The following is a 22,812-nucleotide window of genomic DNA, read 5'->3' as shown; positions in this document are numbered from 1 at the left end:
TCATGATGTATACAGACAATTACCACGGTATAGACAATATTTAATGATAGAACCGTAACGGTATAGACAATATTTAATGCTAGAACCATAGGGATTTGGCATAAACTCCAGACCTATATAATATACCTATACATGTACATATATATATCGACTGTTGATTGAGAATTGTTAAGTCCCTGTTGATAGAACAACCTTCAATTGAGCACTTGTACACAGATATTTGATGTCATATAATAGCACAAGTATAAAATAACTGATGTCAAACATCCTGTACAATTATGTTTTGATAAACCATGTACGACCACCAACCTTTTGTTAATAAAAAAATACCTGAAATCCTAAAAAGATTTTTAAAAAAAACAATGTCCAGCATTTTGCAAAAAAAAAAAAAAAAAACAACAGACATAAAAAAACAGGATCAAATAATTTGAGCATATGGTCGAAAAAGTACAATCTGAAATTCAACATGGGGCCCAATTATTCACAGCTATGGTTACTAAAATAATTAAATTTACCTACATACAAATGATATAGCAACAGCCTCAATGACAAATGTGTAAATTATATCACAATAGTACAGTAAATAAATATTTATTATCAAAAGAACTATTTTCATATAAACTCAAATACAATGTGCTATCCTGCTACATATTCATCTGTGGGTTCAACAAAATTTGGCCCATCGCCAATGTAGCAGTGTACAGTAAAAATGCCCAATTTTGAAAAATATGGCACATGTCTTAGATATGTAAACATTGCCAGTTAACCCTACATATAACCTCTAATAAAGTATATATGTTTGTAATCTGTACAACATTTGCAATTTTAATACAGCTCTGAAGGATAAGTAAACTGATATTTTCTGTGATTTTTAGAGCTGTAAATAACATGGTAACAGCTTGAAAAATGCTCAAAAATTGCAAAATATTATGATATTTGACCCAAAATGACACAATTCTCTACACAATTTTTTTTCTGAAACCTATTTAAAATTAAATATCTCTATCCAAAAGACAGAATTAATCTTGTTTTGACATACGTTGTAAATTAAGTTTTTCCGCTATCTCACCTTTTCGGTGGGCTTCCATTTTTCGTTGTAGGCAAAACTAAATTTCCTGTGTAAACACACTTTCGGAAAATCCGGAAATTTAAAATCCGGAACTAATTTATTAATTTTTGTTTTAACAAATGTGAAGCCTGTATGTACTACTTCATACTGAATATACCAATTATAGAGTACATTTATTTTTTCATTTTTTATGCATATCATAATACAGGAGTTATTTGCTTAACAAAAACATTGCCCATGGCCAGGCTGTCCTACAATGTACTGTAGTGTGCTACCCAAACTTGACCTTAAAACTAGAGACTTAATTATGTACCAGGTAAATATCAATCCCATGGTTACTTCATTTCGATTGATATTTCATCCAAGACTACACATACTTTCTCTATACCTAAAACTTTACGAAAAAAAATCAATCTTTTCCATAGCAGTAGAAGAGAGATAGTAATCAGTATGTCTATATGTACATTAAAAGTTCTGTTTTCCTTTCTACGTTTTTGCAAGGTTTAAGAATTGGGAACATATACTGAAAATTAAGTCAGATATGTCATATATTACAATAATAATTCGTTTACTAATCACAATGTTGTGAACTTATGGGGCATTATGGCCCCAAAATCTGGCATGTCCACCTTATAACACAGCCATATCTGAGTAAAAATTATCCAGATTTTTTACTTTGACATCGGTTAATACTATCTTCAATTAATTACCAACTAGTCAATATTTTGAACCTTTTTAATTGAAATTGTGAATAATTAATCTATGAGTTGACATCAGCTGGTGTCAGATTGTTTTTGTGATAATTCTTTCTTCTTCTTCACTAGATCAGCTAAGTACTTGAATCTTAATATACAGTCCTCCTGAAAAGAGAAAGACTTGATTAGCAAAGCTTACCAGAAAAATGACATAAAAAAAGTATGTTCTATCAAGTCTGTAAGCCATATCATTTGAGAAATGTTTTCTGATTATAATCTTCACTTTGCATTTGTAAATAAATATATTTTTGAATTCACTTTTTTCTCCCATTTTCAAAAATTAAATCTTTTGTCATTTTAACATTGCCCAATATCTAAAACAACATAAGTGACTTTCTAGGAGCTCACAACTAAGTATCCAAAACCAGACCAGAGAGCTTTCACTGTACAGTATATATACATATAGTGTGAGGAGTTTTCACTGTACAGTATATATACATATAGTGTGATTTTTAAAGTAACAAACTTTTATATAAATAACGAAATCCACAGATAACTGAAACACAACACACCACCGACATATTTTTTTGAAAAGCATAGAACAACGCACACTTCATTTATGAAAAAATTCATATTTTTCTAAACTGAAATCAGATATTTAATTAATCAAAATATCCTAATATATAAACTCACCTTTGTTTTTCCAGGAATCTGCAGAGCTATTTTTTCCCATCTTTGATCAGTACCTTTAGGGTACTGTCGTAAATTCCATTCTAAAATAGTTTGTTGATTTTTATTCCATTGATCTCCATCACCAGAACTCTTTGAAGTCACAGAATTTTCACTAATTGCTTCTGAATCAGATTGTTTATTTGGTTGGACTATTTTTGGTTGATTTACTTCCCCTTGCTTCTTCTCAGATTGAGATTCGACAGCAGCCAGTAACGTCTTCTCTGATGTTTTCTTTGGTTTGGGTTTGTGACGCCTGCGTACATCCCCACTTCTGACATCACCATTTGTATCCTCTGTTACAGTTCCCTCGTAATCAGCTTTATGGGATATCATCTCATCTGTAACGACTTGTGTCTTTTTTCCTCCCTTTAAACCTCCACCTTCAAAACAAACAAAAAATCATAAATCTCTATATGACAAAGGAAACTTTGGATCTGTCAATAGTCATCTTTGTTTGATATAGACCAAGCTAGGGTGAAGTTATCGAAATCTATATACTGTTCATTGGTTCAAAATTGAAGTATTTATGTGGTAGGAACATATACATGTTGAAATACATCATTCTGTCACTGTACATACATTACACATACTGACCTACCAGTTTATGATAATTATGTTATTGGTAAGTATTGTCTATTATCGAAATAAAAAAATTACTCTGTAAGGATGCGTCCAGCTTGTTAACATATGATATCTTGAGCGTCTTGGATTTGGCTATCACCTGAAACAAAAACACAATGTATCAGTATCTCAAACAATGTATTATATCAGTATCTCAAACAATGTATTATTCTAGGTTTAAAGTAAAGCTTTTCAAACTCACACACACTGTCTCTGAAAATACAGAATAGTGCAGAAGTGCGCCCTGATTGAATACTTTATGTACCAAGGGAGATAACTTGTGTGTTCTAAAGGGCTTAACACTAACCATCCTCTATACTTCAGGTGTCATGTTCAGTCTCTGCATCCTTGGAATATATCAACGCTATATGAAGGCTCAGTCCCCGCATTATTGTGGATTAAACAAGACCAACTTGATCTTTTGCTGTACATCAAATGAATCTCAAGATCACCACATCATTAAATTGACTGGTTTTAAACTCAGTTTTTGCACCTCTGATTTGAAATAGAAATGCATAAGCTAAGCGATTGGTCAGTATTGGTTTTTTTCCTGACCCCAAATAAATAGGGACCTTAGTCGTCTACCTTCAATTGTGATGATCTATTCCAGGGGTGTGAGACTGAGAGTGAATGTAATTCCTGCAGAATCAAGGCTGAACACCGACATAAAAAACTTTAAATTTTCACATGCATACTGTATGTAATCCTGGTAAACACTAGCCACAATATATCACTTGGCTAGAGATATTTCTCTTTAGTTTAAACAGTTGAGCATAAGACTAGTAAGCCAGAGGTCTGGGGTTCGATCCCAAGCAGAGGCAGTGATTTGAATTGAATTAATCATGTGCTCTGTTACACATAAAATGTTCCAATCAATCCAAGCAGATTTTCTAACAGTTAAAACTTACCCTACCTCTATGAGGAGAATATCCATAAAGGTCCATATTAATCACCCGAGCAAAGATATTATGATATTAAGAGATACATTTATTCTCTAATTAGTGTTATGGGATAGAGGGATAGAATACAAAAATATGGAAGATGGAATTCAAACAGATGAGGGGTAATTATGTACGCCTCTTTACCCCTATAGTTCCAAGGAGGGACTAAAGGTTCAAGAACACTTTGATAGCGATATTTTAAAATTCAACCTGCAGTCATAGTGTTTTAAATCCTATACCTCAGGTCATCATAGTGTTTTAAATCATATACCTCAGGTACCGTTCTGTTAACAACACCTGCAACCTTCTCCCATCTGTTCATTGTTCCACCTGGAAACTTGGTCATTGCCTTAGACAGCAGAGCTAATTCTTCATCTGTCCAATCTCCACCCTGCTATGGTTGGAAACCATTGTTTATATCATATCATCAAATTTCAATCAAAGTACTGTATCTTGTCTCGTTTTCTTTCTTTCTTTTTTATTTTTCTTTTTCTCTTTTTTTTTATGAGAAGGAGGTGTTACATCTTCGAAATGAGAACACTAAATTCTGAAGAGCAATTCTATTACCTCTCATGTATTGTACAATTGACAAAAGGTAAATTTAGATTATCGAGTCCAACAATTAACTTTGGTAGCCAAGAGTGTTCAATACACTACATTCTATACAGTACTATATTGAACTCCCTTGAATGAGCCTTATAGATTACACCACATACCCGAACAGTGTCTGTGTTGGTTTCCTCTGCTGTGTTAGACTGTATCATCTCAGTGTAAACTACAGGGGCGGCATCTGTACACAAAACGGGTACAATGTCCACAAATTCTGGACGTGCTTTCTTTTTGGCTCTTCTAGCAGCTTCTGCCAATGAAAAATTGAAATTTACATGTATGTCATCACAATAAACCAACTAGGCTTCATTTCCCATTGGCTCAGAGGAACCAAAGTTTTATCAGAATCCTTAGTTACTGAAATATAACAACACTTTGTGTCAATCACAAAGATCGCTTACGTTACTTTATCAAGCCTAGGGGACCCAATATATAGTTTCTGACTGAAAGTCTTCAGGAAGTAGCACTTGTTGGCAATTCTTCTTTCATAGAAATGTGCTTTTTGCTGGGTAAATATGGCAGCTATCAAATAAAACCTGTGCATTCTGATATATTATCAAGTATATGCAACATGCTTGGTCCTATAAGCAGTCAAGTCATAACATACTGGTTTTTTTTTTCTACATTTCGCTACACAATGCAATTTTAATTCTTCCAAAACACACATTACCAAGTCCATAAAATGTCAAATTTAGTAATGTAATAGAAAATACAAATAATTTGCCAAACCTTCTTCCTCCTCTTCATCTTCATCCTCCTCATCTTTAACAGCAGTGTTACGTTTCTGCATCCACTCCTTAAGAGCTGCAGCTGTCTCTCTGACTGTGGTGGGGAGGTTGATGGTGGACTGGACAGTCCATTTGGTCAGTCTGATTGGCCAGAGGTCAGAGACTTTTGGTCTAGGTAAGGAGTCCATTTCCTCCTGAAGTTCATCAAACTGATCCTCCAGTTCCTGTTTGTTTTTCCTTAATTTCTTTTCAATCTTTTTTCTACGAGTTTCATGATCTTCCTCCTAATTAAGAACAAAACCACAGAACTTTAGATTTTTTCAATTCTTGGTATTGCCAGGTAGTAAATTGTCTAAAACCTGAAATAACTTCATTTAATCTTGAAGGTTTATGTTAACGTTGTCTTACTTTAAATAATCAAAGCAACTGTTTTTGATGGACATTAATCACATTATCTTACCATGGAAAACTTTTTCTCCAGGAAAATGGACCACAGAACAAGGTATTGGCCAAGAGTTAAGATACCGCACATAAAGGCCAATAACTCCAGCATCCCAAGTTTCCGCACCCTTCTGTAGTAGAAAACTGGCTGTCTCCAATCAGGCAAGCCATTTTCCAGTACAAGTTCATACCTATATAATCAAGGATTATTTTTTAGAAAATTTATAAGTAAGAAATCAAACACCTTTACAAAAATTTTAAATCTGCAAAACCTACAGTGAAAAAAATTTACTTTTAGTATCAGTATTTGGAGAATTGTTTGTTACCCATGACAAAGATATCCACAACTTTACAGGTGTTTATCTTACCCTTGACAAAGATATCCACAACTTTACAGGTGTTATCTTACCCTTGACAAGGATATCCACAACTTTACAGGTGTCCTCAGCCTAGGATTGACACAAGCTACACATGGTCTTCGCACATTCATAACAATGTCACATAATAATTGTCTTGCATTGAGGATGTAAGGTTAATATACTCAGAGACACAAATGAGGGTAAAATGGGTAAAAGAAAAATTAATCATTCATGATCACCCCCTTGGGAGTGGTTAAGATTTTTAAGCTATTAAACATTCAGCATGTCTCATGTTTGGCCACTTAAGAAACTTCCCCAGGGATTTTTGTACAAGTCCTCATCTGGGTCCAGGGTCCATTTAATTGGGATTTTTTTACATGACAAAATGTGAAATTGGGAAAATGGAGGAAAGAGAAATTCAAACATATTCATGTTCTAATAGATATTACCTTTATTCTTTTTTTTTCGTTTCATTTCATATTTTACCTCTGTTATTTATTCAAAATTGCCTAAGGTCTTTTCACATCTATCATATTTTTAATCTTGAAAAATTGTCCTTTATTTCGGGAATTTTCAGAAGATTTTCTTTGGGGGAATGGGTCCTTTTAATGGCCCGAGGTTCTATGGTAGGAAAATCCCCCTTCCCCTTCTGGTTGAGGTCTCCTGTCTCATCCCAATGGGAGTGAAAGGCTCTATTCATCTTGGCTTTTATATTTAGTATACCTTTATATCTTATTTACCTAATATATATTTAGTTTACCTAATTTATAATTAGTTAACCTAATTTATATTTAGTTTATTTAATTCCATTACTCACCGTTTCCTTTTGTCTTCATCTTTGAGTGTTTCATAAACTGCTACAAGCTACCAATTAGAAAATTATAATATGACATGTTATATTTATGTTACCCAAATAAAAACATGATTATAAATGCAGATGATCAGACAACATCTGTAAGGAAATCTCAATCAGATTAAATGGTTAAAACTGTTGAAGATTTTCCTAGGGATGTTGTCATGGACTTCTCTGTTAATTGTTTATACATTTCATGTACTGGACTCCAGTATTCTATTTGTCATCCATCCTAGAAAGACTACCAAAGGATGTCGTTTTCTTTGTATCAAATAGAAATATGTAAATTGCATGAACCAGCTGTACATATTATACACTATCAAAACCATTGATAAAATACAAGAATCATTTGTCTATTTCCTCTAACTAATTTTCGTCACTTTTTGTTACATTTCCTTACATATAGAATCAACAAATATGATAAACAAACTCATACTTTTTGCAATAATTAATACTTTATGAAAGATAAGATGTTTTGTATAAAAAAAATCATTTATTTTGTGTATTTGCAATTTAGATTTTGATCCTTAGCTTTTTGGTAGGATATTTGCCTAGAGAGCGAGGTTGCTTAAATTGTTAGAAGCTCAGTGAGGGCAGGGTATTTTTCACTATAATCATTCCTATATATTTCACATTTTAACACAATATATTTACCAGGTCTTTGTAGTATCATAATCAACATGCAGTGTAGTTTCATTCTATGTGCACAGAAGAGCAACATGATAATTAAGATAATTTATAATTAGAAGTATACTATTTTTGAACCTGTCTAAATTTGACTTCAGCATCTTCTTCCTTGTTTTTGTCTGGATGCAGCTGCAGTGAAAGTCTACGGTAGGCTCTTCGGATGTCATTACTTGTACAGTCCTGTAATTGTAAGATGTATGATTCATGGTGTTAGTAAGGATAAAAATGAATGTGATGATAACATGAAACTGCAGATTGTTAGCATGTTCGCTTAATTAGTGAGAGGTCATGATCATGTTCATGATCACTAGCTTTAGCCCCAGCATGTAATTGGGCTTGATATTCAATACTTCTCTCTGTTACAGATTTTGTGCCATGGCGATTAAAAAAGGCAGACATGAAAACATTGTGAAAGAACAATAATATTTTTGAGTATATTTGGGGCCAAATAAAGGCATCTTCTTCTTATGAGATATTGTTTTACTTTAAATTTTCCAATTCCAATTCCATGTCCTCATTTTCCCAATTAGAAATTATTTAATGTCTCTGTTCATCAATTTGTATGAAGAGATGTTGATCAGTATGTGTTTCAAGCAGATATAAATCTATGCTACTTGCTATATAGTTTCTATTTATTTCTAAATTAAACATAAAAAGACGTGTTGATAATTTTTCCACAGTTCGCAAAAAATACCACTGTATTTTTCCAATGGAAAAGGTACATGCAGATGCAGATCCCGATAAATGCAGATAAAATATTGGTAAGTAAATCACTGTGAGGAGGTGAAGATCACCATATACTATACTTCCACTTATAAGAGACAGAGCTGCATGTGTATGTATATACAAACATAACTATTATAATTTATATATAATTATATGGTTTATAGAGGTGTCTTCCTTTAACTTTAATATGATCTTCAAATCTTAATCTCTCAGTTATTATTTACACATGCCAAAATGCATGATTCCATGTGCACTAATAAATCCTAATTATATATATATATATATAATTAATCTAATAATAAATTACCATGATAAATAACTGGTTCTTTCAAAACTTTACCATGATTTACTGTGCATATGACTAAAGATCTTGGTATACCACAGTCACTTATAAATTATGAGAAAAAGAGAATGATAAACAATTAATTACATTTGTATATACCAATAAATACATCATACATGTATATTCCAACAACATTACAGGTGTAGCAGGCCAGGTTGTAATTGTAAATACTGTACATAGTTGTATGGTCACCTTCTAGCTTCCGGCTATGGGGAATTTCCCTTTAGCTCAGTCGGTAGAGCGGCGGACCAGTAAGCCAAGGTTCGCAGGTTCACTCCCAGCTGGCTGCACACTATTACTCCTTGAACTTTTACATTGGTTCCGCAGACCACTCCAAGTGAAAGCACGAGGCTTCCTTGGAGATAGAACCTCATGTGTTGGTGTGTTCGGGGGCGAACACGTTGAAGGAGGGAGTAGTGTAGCAGGCCAGGTTTTAATTGTAAATACTGTACATAGTTGTATGGTCGCCTTCTAGCTTCCGGCTAGGGGGAATTTCCCTTTAGCTCAGTCGGTAGAATGGCGGACCAGTAAGCCAAGGGTCGCAGGTTCACTCCCAGCTGGCTGCACACTATATATTACTCCTTGAACTTTTACATTGGTTCCGCAGACCACTCCAAGTGAAAGCAAGAGGCTTCCTTGGAGATAGAACCTGGGTTGGTGTGTTCGGGGGCGAACACGTTGAAGGAGGGAGTAGTGTAGCAGGCCAGGTTTTAATTGTAAATACTGTACATATGTAACCCTCGCTAGCTCGGTGATACAACTCTGACACGAGTTTATGGTTACTATGTTTTTTATTATCTATATATATGAACCCGCAATAAAAGATACGAAACTATCACTTAATATATATATGTACAGGTGTAAGTTTCGGTTTCTATTTATAGCATGGTATATTTAAAATACATTTATACGGAGCTACTGTTATACAGTTATATGAGTAATATACAGGTACTTACCAGCGACAGAAGAGGAAGGCAATACTGTGAACATATATATATCTATGCAGGAGCTCCGTCCTGCTTCGCAGCTAAGTGCTAAGTGCATGGGACATACAGGGTAGACAGGGTGGTGATGTTTGCAGGTGGAATCACGTGCAACTCACGACACACGATATACCCGTGGTGACACGGGTACATCCAAAACAGCACAAACAAGTGTGACTTAGTGCAATGAGTACACCCTGTTACACATAGTTGTATATGTATGGTCGCCTTCTACAATGTACATATGTAGCTTCTGGCTAGGGGGAATTTCCCTTTAGATCAGTCAGTAGAGCGGCGGACCAGTAAGCCGAGGGTCGCAGGTTCGCTCCTGGCTGGCTGCACACTACTACCCCTCTACCCCTTGAACTTTTACATTGGTGCCGCAGACCAATCCAAGTGAAAGCAAGAGGCTTCCTTGGAGATAGAACCTGGGTTGGTGTGTTCGGGGGCGAACACGTTGAAGGAGAGTAGTGTAGTAGGCCAGGTTTTACATTGTAAATACTGTACATAGTTGTATGGTCGCCTTCTAGCTTCCGGATAGGGGGAATTTCCCTTTAGCTCAGTCGGTAGAGCGGCGGACCAGTAAGCCGAGGGTTGTGGGTTCGATCCCGGCTGGCTGCACACTAACGTAGCTCTGGACGACGGACGGACAATTTCTGACAGATGGTCTGCCAGAGAGCAGTGTAGGCAGGGTATGAATATTCATTCTAGCTGCACACTACTACTCCTTGAACTTTTACACAGGTTAGAACTTAGTGAGAAACGTTTGCCATATACACAAACATGTAGCTCTATATCGCCCCAGATCATTCAATGCGATTATTGGTGCATCGGACAGACTAGACCTCTTGTAGATGATAATATGGTAATTTTGTGTCCCACACTATATATAGTACTGCACGTTATAACAAATGCACAGATCTAGAACATGTATAATATTGCACAAGTGCAACTCTTCATCATCGGCATCATCTACAGAAAGATTGGATTTTAAATAATTAGTTAGTCACTGGTGTTCCGCCTACATGACCCCGCTCATAACTAGGTTTTGTCTCACCGACTCTCAGCTATATGTAACTGTGGTCAGTGTTCATTTGTTCATGACATGATCATGAGTCGGCGTGAGGATTGACAGATTGAGGCTGTCAAAATGAACGATGACGTGCGAGAGATTTTTGATGTTTTACCTTTTCCAGACCCAATACATCGTAAAAATTTCGATTCACTTCCTCAACCAGATCGAATAATTCTAGGTCATCGTTATCCCAACAGACGGACACAGCTATATTCAACGATAACAAAATCCACGTCAATAAACCACCTGTGGGAGCCATTGTGGGGGAGCAACTATTGCAATTATAGTGAAAGCAATTAATTTGATTAAATTATGTACAATAGTGGTCAATATCTAGGCATTATTTATTATGCTTATATAATTTTATATTCATTTCTTATCTTGTTGTCTTTAAACATCATATATCACTGATATACGACACTAATAACATTTTCTTGAAAACGAATGCTCCTAGTGTTGCGTTTTCTTGTTTTCACGACACAAAAGAGTTCCCCTGAGTTTACCGTAGTTACTCTTCTAACCGCGCGCAGTCCACGGTTGGTTAATATCCTTTACTGTAACTACGTTTCTATGAAATTTATCTCCATCCCTTCAGAATATCGCACGAAACTGTCAGTTTCGTATGGACATACATGTGTATACTGTTTACATTGTATATCGAATGTACGACAATGTGATCATTTTTGGTAAAGTTAATTCCATATGTAATTGTATATCTGTTTGTAATTGCATAAACGAATGTTAAAAATGGACATTTTAATGCACACATCGGAAGTATAATCTAGATTGCATATGGATTGGAGCCAATGTATATTGCCTGTGGGTGTGTGAGGGTGTGTGTGTGTGTGTGTGTGTTTTATTAATATTTAGTTTTTTTTTTTTTTTTGATAACCCAGTTTTATTAGAATCCTAAGGCAGCTAAAGACGTTGAGTCCAATACCAGCGGGAATAGGGTGTCAGGGATATCGACATGGGGGTATTCCTTTCTTTCACCTTTTTCGAGAAAAAAAACTTACATATTTTTTTATTTCAAAACAATAAACTTCCAAATTGGTTTGGTAGCCCGCTTGCCTCGCATATAGTTCAGAAACAAACCAATTTACTACGGAAAATGGAGAAAGCAGGGGACCGAAAACGGATTTATTATTTTCATACGGAAATATCACGATATAATTAGTTATAAACTCGATGTTGACTGCATGAACATCATTTGTCCAACATGTGACCTTTTGATTCCATCTCCACGTGAACGTCAGTCCATGTTGATTTTGTCTGGTATGTCTTTATCCGCGAATCATGGTAATGTGTGTGACGCACAATCCAACTGTTCACGTGTAGTATCACGCCGTGCCAATATCATATAACGGGGATTATGTGCTACGTACTACGCATCAGTAATGATGGTGTCAATGTAAGTGATATATCAGAATTAATCAGCCTGTTATCAATTAAATATGTATAGAGTTTTTCGAAACAGCTAACAACTTTATACCCCTCTAATTATTTTAATTATAAGCATCTGCCTTCTTTAAACCAGGTACAATATTTTCTTTGACCACGATTCCGGAAAATATCCGGATTTAAATACATTATCATATAACACTCGTAAACATTGTAAAAGTACATATCTACACTTAACTAAAATATATTCATTTGAAATATCATCTTGTTCGTGTTTAAACATTTATTGCTTTGATTATTTCACCATCACTAATTATAAGTCTCTGTCTAAATCTTCATATAGTGTACCGTGTGGTTCAGCGTCGTGTCCATATAAAATAATCCTCATATAGTGTACCGTGTGGTTCAGCGTCGTGTCCATATAAAATAATCCTCTACACCCGCATTAACGTCTGGTTCAGTAGAGATGCTTTTACTTTAAACATATTTTATTTCAATTAAGGAAAAGGGATTAGGCACAAGTTATTGCAACTTACTAAGGCCTTCTCCCATTACACATATAAACACATGTATATTACATATAGAAATAGGCATAAAGTTTGAATGACTATGAAAATTTAATACAAACACAATAGTTCACAAGAACTTTATAAATATTTTAAAATCTGTTGCTGGATTTTATGAATAAATGCACAAGTCTAAAAATACGACAATTTAGATCTACGGAAAATTGAGTATTACCATACAATAGAAGTTTTAAGCTAGGTTCTGTTCCAAAGGCATTTATATGTTGTAGCATAATACGTCTTTCCTGAGCATAAAGGCGACATTCAAATAAAAAGTGAAAGGCATTCTCACATGGATATCCACATGAGCAAGCTGGATCATCAACAAGATTTACACGATACAAATCGTACTTAAGTGGACTACACTGGTGTCTTAGTCTGGTGTGCATAATATTGAATTTTCTTTCACCCAAACCGAAATAGATAGGTGGGGATGGTTGCACGTTTAAAGCCAAAGAATTTACAAATAAAGGTAAAGAAGGTAATGATCGTCCGGATAAATCTAAAGAATTCCAACTACGAATAGTAGATGGTATAAAAGAACTATTTGTAAGAGAAAGCCGAAATGGAGGAACTCTGTAATTATTATTATTTCTAAGAGGATATCGGTTATTTTCTGCTACTGTAGATGGTAGGAGATCATTCAAATAAATTGGTGTTAAGTTATTTTGCATTTTATATAAAAGTTGGAGTTTTCTTCGATTTCTACGATTTGATAGGGTATCTAAACCTGATTCAAAATATAAATATTCGATATTTGCATAAGACGGAAGGCCTGTTATGATACGAATGGCCTCCCTTTGGGCTTTCTCCAACAATTCTGATTCGGCTTTGGTGCAACCATCCCATACCTCACATGCATATTCTAAAACTGGTAAGATGAATGATTTGTAAATTCTTAAAAGACATTCACGGCTTAGCAAAAACTTCAATTTTCTTAAAACGTTAATTTTCTTCATAACAGAACTGTATATTGCGTTAATGTGATCTCCCCATTTGGCATTCGAATTAAAATATACTCCGAGATGTTTATGGTTGTCAGTAAAAATCAAATTTTTCCCATCAAAGTTCAATTCTAGGTCTTCGTCTAAGTCATTAGAATTAGAAATAAATATTACATCAGTTTTGTCTGGATTAAATGTAACTAGCCAAGTTTTAGACCAAAGATTTAAAGAATTTAGATCCCTATTTAAAACAGTTTCAATTTCAAGACAGGATGACGAAGACATTAGCATAGAGGTATCATCTGCAAAAAGACGAGCAGCTGACTCAAGAACATCGGCAATATCATTTATATATATTAAAAACAAAAGTGGACCTAGGATTGAACCTTGGGGAACCCCTGCTAAATTTAAACCCAATTGAGAATATGAATTGTTTAAAAAGACTTTTTGTCGTCTGTGACATAGATAATTTTGTAACCAAGAATGTAACTCTCCACAAATTCCGTATGATTGAAGTTTGACTGAGATGCTAAGGAATGAAAATAATAATTTTAAAAAGTCGTCATCAGTAAATGAGCTTTTCCTGTATTTCTTTGATGGTGTTGCAAAATGTAAATAAATATTGTCCTTAATTCATCGATATGGAGTTACATGGGAATATGGTTTCCTATGGTGGCATGGATCTGCCATCACATAACGAGATAATTTTGTCAACATAGTGAGATAAATATACCATATAGCGAGATAATAAAACGACATAGCGAGATAAAACAACCGACATAGCGAGATAATTTAATGCGTTTACGAAGTCGCTATCTCGACATCTCGCCGCATTAGATGCTACTACTGACATGGATTTTTTTCTTGTCAACGTCACGTTGACCCCCATTCGGAAGTTCAGCACGCCAGTGCACACGAGGCTTGGACAGGGAAGCTGAACGACCCAACACCTACAACAAACAGGCAAACTGAATTTCCGAATTGAGGTCACGTGACGTTGACAAGAAAAAATCCATGTCAGTAGTAGCATCTAATGCGACGAGATGTCGAGATAGCGACTTCATAAACGCATTAAATTATCTCGCTATGTCGGTTGTTTTATATCGCTATGTCGTTTTATTATCTCGCTATATGGTATATTTATCTCGCTATGTTGACAAAATTATCTCGTTATGTGATGGCAGATCCATGCCACCATAGGTTTCTTTTAGAACCAAGTCCAAATTATCTTTCGATTGTTTCCTGCAATCTGATTGGCCAAATATTGTTGATTTGGATATACAGTACGAGGAGGGTGATTTGGTACTCAAACGCTCACAGAGCGTTGATCCGCGCAGCCATCCGCTCAGAATTTGAGCGGGTTTGCAGCGGGATTTGGGCGGGCTTCGAGCGGGCTTGAGCGGGTTCGGGCGCGGGCTCGAGCGGGCTTTAAGCGGGCTTCCAGTGGGTCCGCTACATGTCCGCTCAAGCCCTCTCGAGCGGACTTGTAGCGGACCCGCTCGAGCGGACTTGTAGTGGACCCGCTCGAGCGGACTTGTGTTCCGTCACTTTCATTAGATAATATCTTTGCCTATATTGATATTTACCCTATCAAAATATCTAACGAGCGTACTGTTTGTGCATTTCGCATAATCTGGTTTGTCTATATTTGCTTATGAATTGTTCCTTAATTTCTTCATAATCTTGTTTTGATAAACCTTGTTGGTTTAACAGATTAATTTGAATTTCAACTTCATAGTATTTTAAAAATTCTCTGTTTTCATTCATTTAAAGAATTCAAAGTTTGATTTCAGTATGAATTTTTGATGATATTTTAGAAAGTTCATGAATGATGACGGGAACTGGGGTATTGGTGTTCCTTTTAATATTTTACCAACATATAGCTTTTGAAGCATGACATTTTACATAAAGAATATCTAGATAAAAATATACAGTCGAACCCACTTAATTTGAAATCGGATATATTGAAATATCGTTTAATTTGAAGTGAAATAAAATCCCCGTCCAAATGCCTTCTTTGTCTTTGTATTGTTTCATCGGTTATTTTGAAATCGGTTTATTTGAAATATCGCTTTATTTGAAAGGAAATTATTGCCCCTGGCAATGCTAAACCATTGTTTATGTATCGCTTAAATTGAAAGTCGCCACGACTAGCTTAGATTATATAATTACCGGCCGTTACGGTACGTGCGTCCGATCAATAGATAGGTAAATATGAAATTCTAATTTACACAATACAAATATATTGTGACTTTTAATCATTAAATGCGTTCGTTATGAGCATGAATCTGTATTTGTTTATGAATATACCTCGAGGGACACAGCTTATTTTGGCTTCTGCTACATATATACATCTAAATCGACTCTCATTTAACTACACGCGAGGCAATTACAAACGACGAGGCCATTCTTAGGGATTCGACAGAAAATGAAAACAACGTAACCAGACCAGTGATTTTGACAACGACCCTCAAACAATTCGTGAAAATCCATCTATCATCGACGCACATGTCTGATTTCAGACGGTACTTTCTTTGAAATTAGCCCGGATGTACGGAAACTGTTCTCACGTGTGTCCCCGAACTCAACAAAAACAAAAACAAGCAACAGTCGAAGACTTCTCCCGTCGAACTTAACATTATTTTTAATAAACTGTGAAACTATTATCATTTTGCAACCGATTGTAAATACTGACTAAGTAAAATCAACTATATTAAACAATGGTGTGTTGTTTGACGTAGCGCGGTACTGAAATATGTCGGCAAAAGGCTGGATCCCGGTTATATTGAAAACCGGTTAATTTGAAGTATTTTTTCATTCCCCGAGCATTTCAATATAACCGGGTTCGACTGTATATCTTTCTCATAAGAGGGAGTGATTAAAAACAGCTAAATGCATATGTTATTCAGCAAAATTAATATGAAATATTATTATCAAAATTATTATTCTGAAATATGTGGGAAAAAATGTGCTTTAAAGTTCTATTGGCAGAATTATTTATCGGAAATCACACAGCATTTGAAGATATTCTAGATCTTAATTACATGTACTTGTACATGTATAAAATGTACAATTTTGTAAATATGCTGTTCGAAATTACCGATTATTGTTTCTGTATATAATATTAATAACAACTATCTAGATAAGATACATTTTACCTAATATCGCGTGGCATAGCTGAAAAAAAAATGAAATAAAAAAAGGTTTTGACAGTCATAGTTGAGACGGTCAAAAAGTTTCCGGATAGACAGTATTTTTACTACGACAAAGTTTAGATGATTTTTAAGTGTGTCTTATTTAATTGTCACAAACATGTACATAAACCGATCGTAGAATCTTTCTCCCTTTTTTCTATGCATATTTTTCCTGGTTTTGAATTTCCTGAAAAAAATGGCATTCTGTGTTCTTTAATTGTTACTCGATAAAAGGACATATTACCGCTGATTTAATAGCGTTTGATACCTCCTGAAGTTGGCAACAGACAATTATATAAATATTAGATTATTCGGAACTTGTGTGAATTTGCTTGTGTACTCATCACCGTTTGTCAACATGTCACCCGATCACAGCTAGGTAAGTTGTGAATTTCATTACAGGTAAATTGCAAGGTTCCTTTGAACTGCAGTCAGAGAACTTTATATCTACCGTCCTACCTGTAATGGTATTGAAGATAGGTTAAAGTGTACCCTGAACGAAAAATTATATTGAAATATGTTATTGGTATTGATTAATAAACAAGAATGCAGAAAACCGCATAACAATCGGCCGACCCATTACCGAGTAATTGCGATTTTTCTCGAAAACACACCTGAAGACCTCGTTTTGGTGACCTCTGACCTGTGACGTCACAGGTTGAACACGATCGGAGCCCCCATATAGGAAATATATAGAAACAAACGTGAACACGTGCCTGTAATTAATTCGAATAAGACAACAAAAATGAAAGTGCTGAATAAACTCTCCGAGTTATATTTGTGAATTAGTAAACAAGTGCTACCGAAACCAGGGACATATAATTTTCTTTTTAAACGGGCCATATATACCATGTAGCATCTCACTAATTTTCTCTCATAACGAGCCATATACAACATGTAACATCTTACTAATTTTCTATTATAACGGGCCAAATACAACGTGTATCATCTTATTTATTTTCTATTATAACAGGTCGTATATAACATGTATATTTAAATAATTCTTTTTATTTTAACGGGTCGTTGTAACATGTATGACATTTGAATAACGGGCCGTTTATAACGACTTACATCATATAGCCTTTATTATGAGGGCATGACCGGTTTGTTACATACAAATGTACCAGTATTGATTTCGGTTATAATACTTCTAGTAATACAAGTTTAAAATGCAATTCATACAAGATGTGAAATAAATGCTAATCATTTTGAATTTTTTATTAGCCAAAACAGCAAGATTGTAAGTAATTGTCCGCAATTGATAAAACGTGTCCACGAAAGATCAGTAACTCCCAGACAAGATTCATAGAGTAAATTTTCAACATCATGGGTATATAAATGAATGAGGTAACTTAGGTTAATTATTCTATAGACAAACCTTTGAGATACGAATTTTTACGTTTGTAAGGAAAACAAAACTCACTGAATTCCAAAAATAATGTGTTTGATTTCAACAACTTGAAAATGTATTCCCTATAGTATAAACGCAATTCTTAATAAAATTCAAGCTCAATTTATGTACAACCTGTAAAAGCATGTCTTCGGAACTTTTTTGAAGCGCACAGAAACCAAACACGTGAACTCACGAGCAATTATCGGCGTGTGCCGATTAGAACACCAGAAATCACAGACACCTGTGGTGCAGTGACAGGTGTGACGAGCTTGTGGACCGTAATTTCACACCTGGTAATTGTTAAGCGGTATACTAACCCATTCAAACTTTAGAATTCGTAATTCTCCGAACATGTTATACATCTTTTAAAAGTCCCTTTTTAATTGAAGATATGACTTGCGACACGAATGGAAAGCAAAACCACAAGGTTCTCGATCACTTCATAATAAAGACACAATTAAAAAAATAAAAGCAAAAAACTAAAAAAATTTGAAAAAAAAAATCATACACGAAAATCATTGCGAGTTTATAAGTTTTAGTATTAATTATGATTAGTCACGATGAAATAAATTGTATGTTTTTATCATAAAAAACGGAGCTAAAATGATGGTTTTAATAAGTACCTATGCTTTATACCTGTACAGAAAGTATCAATTATATTATAATTGTTGCGAATCACTTTTATATAATTTCACTGACAACGATCGTATATAAATTATATCTTTCTCAAGCATTTAATCGTCCTTAATCCCTGAGACCATGGCATGTAAAATAAGGGATAAAATCTGTATATGTAGAAGTTTGTTGTAGGCTTCACCACTGGTATTCATACGGGAGAGATTTAGTCTATTGTAGATCATGATGATTATAATATTTTACTTTCTGAATTAAGTCTCCTTCATTACTAGAAACGGGTTTTGTATAGAATATAACGCATGCATTTACTGTACGTGTGTATCGTCTTTTCTCACAAACCAAAATATCCAGAACTGTTGTATTGTTGGTATGTTTATTTGAATATTAATTTGCGAATGAAATGGCACATAATTTTATTTAAAAATGTTGATGCTGTGTTCCTTTCTTTGGTAATGAGTAAGAAATGGTAAACACATAACTAATGTACATTTATTGGTGATTGACCGATTATTACACCAATCTGTGTTAACCAAGCGGTCATTTTCAGAGTCAATTTCACTATTTATTTTTTTTTAAACTCAAACTTATATTGTTGGATTCCGACTTCTTGTCGGCAATATTCGCCAAATTCAACAACCTCAACTCTCATGTCCAGATCGTATTCAGACATGTTTGTGCTGCTACTGTTCACACTGTTAATGTGGTGACATACAGCTTGAGGTGGCCAAGTAACGTACATACACGGGTGACACAGAACGCAACATTTTCATTTGGATACAACAACGAAAAAGAGTGAAATTATAACCTATTTGCTCGGTTTCATTACAAGTAAAATGTAAAAGAACTGCAGCGTTGACAACAGGCATATATGGATTAATAGTGTAAATATTCCTATTTAACATGTCAATTTAACTTTATTTCATATGGTATTGTTTGACTACATAATCCGTTCACAACACATTGCGCGCCAATGGACCATAACGATCTATTTTGGTACGGTGGGAATCACTGGGGTCACATGATATTTCACCTGTACTATCGCTGTACGTGGCCTAGGTCAGGATAAGCGGAAAAGGACCATACCTCTTTCCCTCTCATAATATCAAACTATACACAGTTTTGTTAAATTATACCAAACCAGAAATCAAACGTGTGACTTGCGTTTAATTTCTGTCTATTTCGCCACAAAATAGGCTTTTAATCCCAGTGTATGGAACGCCATACATGTGGCTGCCTAAAGACTTAAGGTTTTATATCACCATTTTATAGCATCACGTTATAGTATTATGTCGCCATGATGATATAACATAGTGACATGATGATATAAGACCTTTGGTCTTAAGGTAGCTATGGCGTTCTATACCAGTGTATTTCGAAACGCTACGAGGCATTGCATCAAATATGGCGTCGAATTATGTGTCATCTGGGTATAAGAACGAGGCACCCCGATACTTCTTGGCGTGCGTGATATTTTGTAAGATATAGACTGTTTCAAGTCTCTGTGATATACACGTCTAGTACACGTATACAATTCATTCATATTTTGCTAGTTGACATCGTTGTATGCTTCATAGCTTGTAGATATACAGTATACAGTACATGTATGAATAGTGTACAATTGTACACGTGTTACTCATGATCATTTTCCTTCGCCATGCGCTACATCATGTACCTTACTCTCGTAACAAACATACATACATTTCCTGCTTTACTGCGAATCGCAGGAAATTTCCAGTAAGATGTATCGCAGTGTCACAAGAGAGCTTATACATGTACATATGCGCTTATTACAGTGGCTCCGATTACCGTTAACAAGTCAATGTGCTCAGCCTTCTCATTCGACCAGCACGGCACCACTGCAATGCGCTATCGTTCAAATTAAATCTTTCGTTAGATTTTTATAGTTTTCTCAGACCGGAGATGTATATATATATATATATGCAAGTCTCTGCTCAGACGTATATAATTATGTGTGTTACGTAGTTACATCTTGTTGTATCATGTAGTACAAAACCGATTGGCTGTCAAGCCGAAAGTAATCAAATGAATTGAATTGAATTGATCAAGCATCACCTAAAATGCAAATTTTACACATGGCAGAAACACAGCAAATGTTACCCACTCTCTACTAACACTAACGTATTTAGAAACTAATCACCTGTCCTTTTTGCCGGATCTGGGTATGTACAAATGTGCAATGATAGTTTGGAATGTATACATTTCTAATTTAGCATACTATTTCATAATTACAAATAAATAAACAATGATACTCGTCACCAACACCATCAGAACACAAAGGACAAAATCGATCATTACGATGTACATTTACGATGTATACCAGCCCGTTGTCGCATAACTACATGAACATAATTATTATTGTTACCGTTAATGCAAACATTTATATTTTAAGATATTGTTTAAAGAAATAACTTTGTGTTAAACCCATTTTCTGTGATTTTACAATAACAAACATATAAATGTATTTTTGTCAAATCAACTTCTTCACTAACGCTACAGAATCACTCAAGCAAGTGATTACGAAACACATTTGGAAACGTTATATTACATTCTGCAGACGTTTCTGATGAAAGAAATGTGAATTCCTCCTTATTCATCGTAACATAAAACAAAGAATTCCTTATGCCCATTCTAGGGAAGCGACAAGAGAAGCTGGATCGCTGGATGAGCGGATTTGCTGGCCTGCCGGAGCGGGATCGCCTCGTGAGCGGGATCGCTGGCTGAGCGGGTTCGCTGGCTAAGCGGGTTCGCTGGCTGAGCGGGTTTGCCTCGTGAGCGGGTTTCTGGCCCGCCGGAGCGGGATCGCTGACTGAGCGGTTTTGCTAATCCGCCAGAGCGGGATTGCCTCGTGAGCGGGTTTGCAGGCCTGCCGGATCTAAATCGCTGGCTGAGCGGGTTGCTTCGTTATCAGAGCGGAATCGCCGTGTGAGCGGGATCGCAGCGACATCGCTTGCGCGGGATTGTAGCGGGATTGCAGCAGGGTTTTAATCCCCAACGCTCACGCAGCGCAAACGCTCTGTGAGCGTTTGCGTACCAAATCACCCTCCTCGTACTGTACATATATTTCTTATATATAGTTCTTCTACCGAAGATGAATATTTGAAATGTATGAACTGTACGCACGTATAGCGGTTTCCTACCGCATCGGTAAGCCTGAGAGAATACAGGTGAACTTCGTTAACTGGAACTCGGATAACCCGAAGGCCCCGTTTAACTCGAAATATTATCCCTTTAACGTATTCGTTAGAGCTTCGTGTACCGTGGCATAGTGTAGTTTTGTATGTCAGAAGTTCAAACTCCAGTGGTTTCAGGCAAAATAGTGATCTAAGTTGTAATGGCATGTCTGGAATGTTGACACCTTTTAAACTTTTTTTGTTTGTTTTAAAGTATCTCACATTTTCGTATGTTCTTGTTTTGTTTCGTATCTAACATTTTTATTCGCCATGTATTATGTACTTTGACATAAGTTGTGGTATATTATCCCACACATTTTTTTGTTTTATCGTATTGAAACTGCGAGAATTCCAGATACAGAAGAGTGGGTATCCCTTACATGTACAATGTGTGTATATAAATATATAGCCTTCTCTTGTTATATAAAATAACTATACACAGGTACGTTTACGGTGTATATGGTGAATTTAGAACAACGTGCATCTATATAAAGTGAAATTAATTAAAAACAGTGATAAATTAATATCAAACACGTTTTCTATAATGAATTAGCCAACTGACGTGACACGTAGATGGGTTCGAACATTGATATGACGTTCTGTAACATCATACATGTACTTGTAT

At 35.3% G+C, this 22,812-nt stretch overlaps 1 protein-coding gene across 2 annotated transcripts; it reads right to left on the bottom strand.

The window, feature by feature from the left end:
* Window positions 1-1,790: 1,790 nt before the first annotated feature.
* On the bottom strand, window positions 1,791-11,133 carry LOC117344063 (dnaJ homolog subfamily C member 1-like). Of its 2 annotated transcripts, none has more exons than XM_033906711.1 (10): window positions 10,975-11,133; window positions 7,814-7,915; window positions 7,013-7,059; window positions 5,856-6,027; window positions 5,397-5,679; window positions 4,775-4,917; window positions 4,330-4,452; window positions 3,154-3,217; window positions 2,458-2,876; window positions 1,791-1,929 (listed from the first exon to the last, which is right to left on the bottom strand). In XM_033906711.1, exons 1-10 carry the CDS (start codon window positions 11,119-11,121, stop codon window positions 1,843-1,845), a joined length of 1,587 nt encoding a protein of 528 aa, XP_033762602.1. In that variant the 5' UTR covers window positions 11,122-11,133; the 3' UTR covers window positions 1,791-1,842. The 2 variants fall into 2 exon arrangements, with proteins under 2 accessions (XP_033762602.1, XP_033762603.1); XM_033906712.1 differs by having other exon boundaries at window positions 4,330-4,449.
* Window positions 11,134-22,812: the final 11,679 nt, after the last annotated feature.

Source organism: Pecten maximus, chromosome 15 (genome assembly GCF_902652985.1).
Source record: "Pecten maximus chromosome 15, xPecMax1.1, whole genome shotgun sequence".
Classification (NCBI taxonomy): Eukaryota; Metazoa; Mollusca; class Bivalvia; order Pectinida; family Pectinidae; genus Pecten; species Pecten maximus.
This window is presented reverse-complemented; position numbering and strand designations above follow the sequence as displayed.

Coding starts and splice junctions, on each gene's coding strand:
- LOC117344063 (XM_033906711.1), bottom strand. CDS start 11,121: ATGGCTCCCACAGGTGGTTTATTGACGTGGATTTTGTTATCGTTGAAT. Junction 6,028..7,012: donor GATGAAGACAAAAGGAAACG/GTGAGTAATGGA, acceptor TTGATTATATAG/GTATGAACTTGTACTGGAAA. Junction 4,918..5,396: donor AGATGAAGAGGAGGAAGAAG/GTTTGGCAAATT, acceptor TTTCATTGGCAG/AAGCTGCTAGAAGAGCCAAA.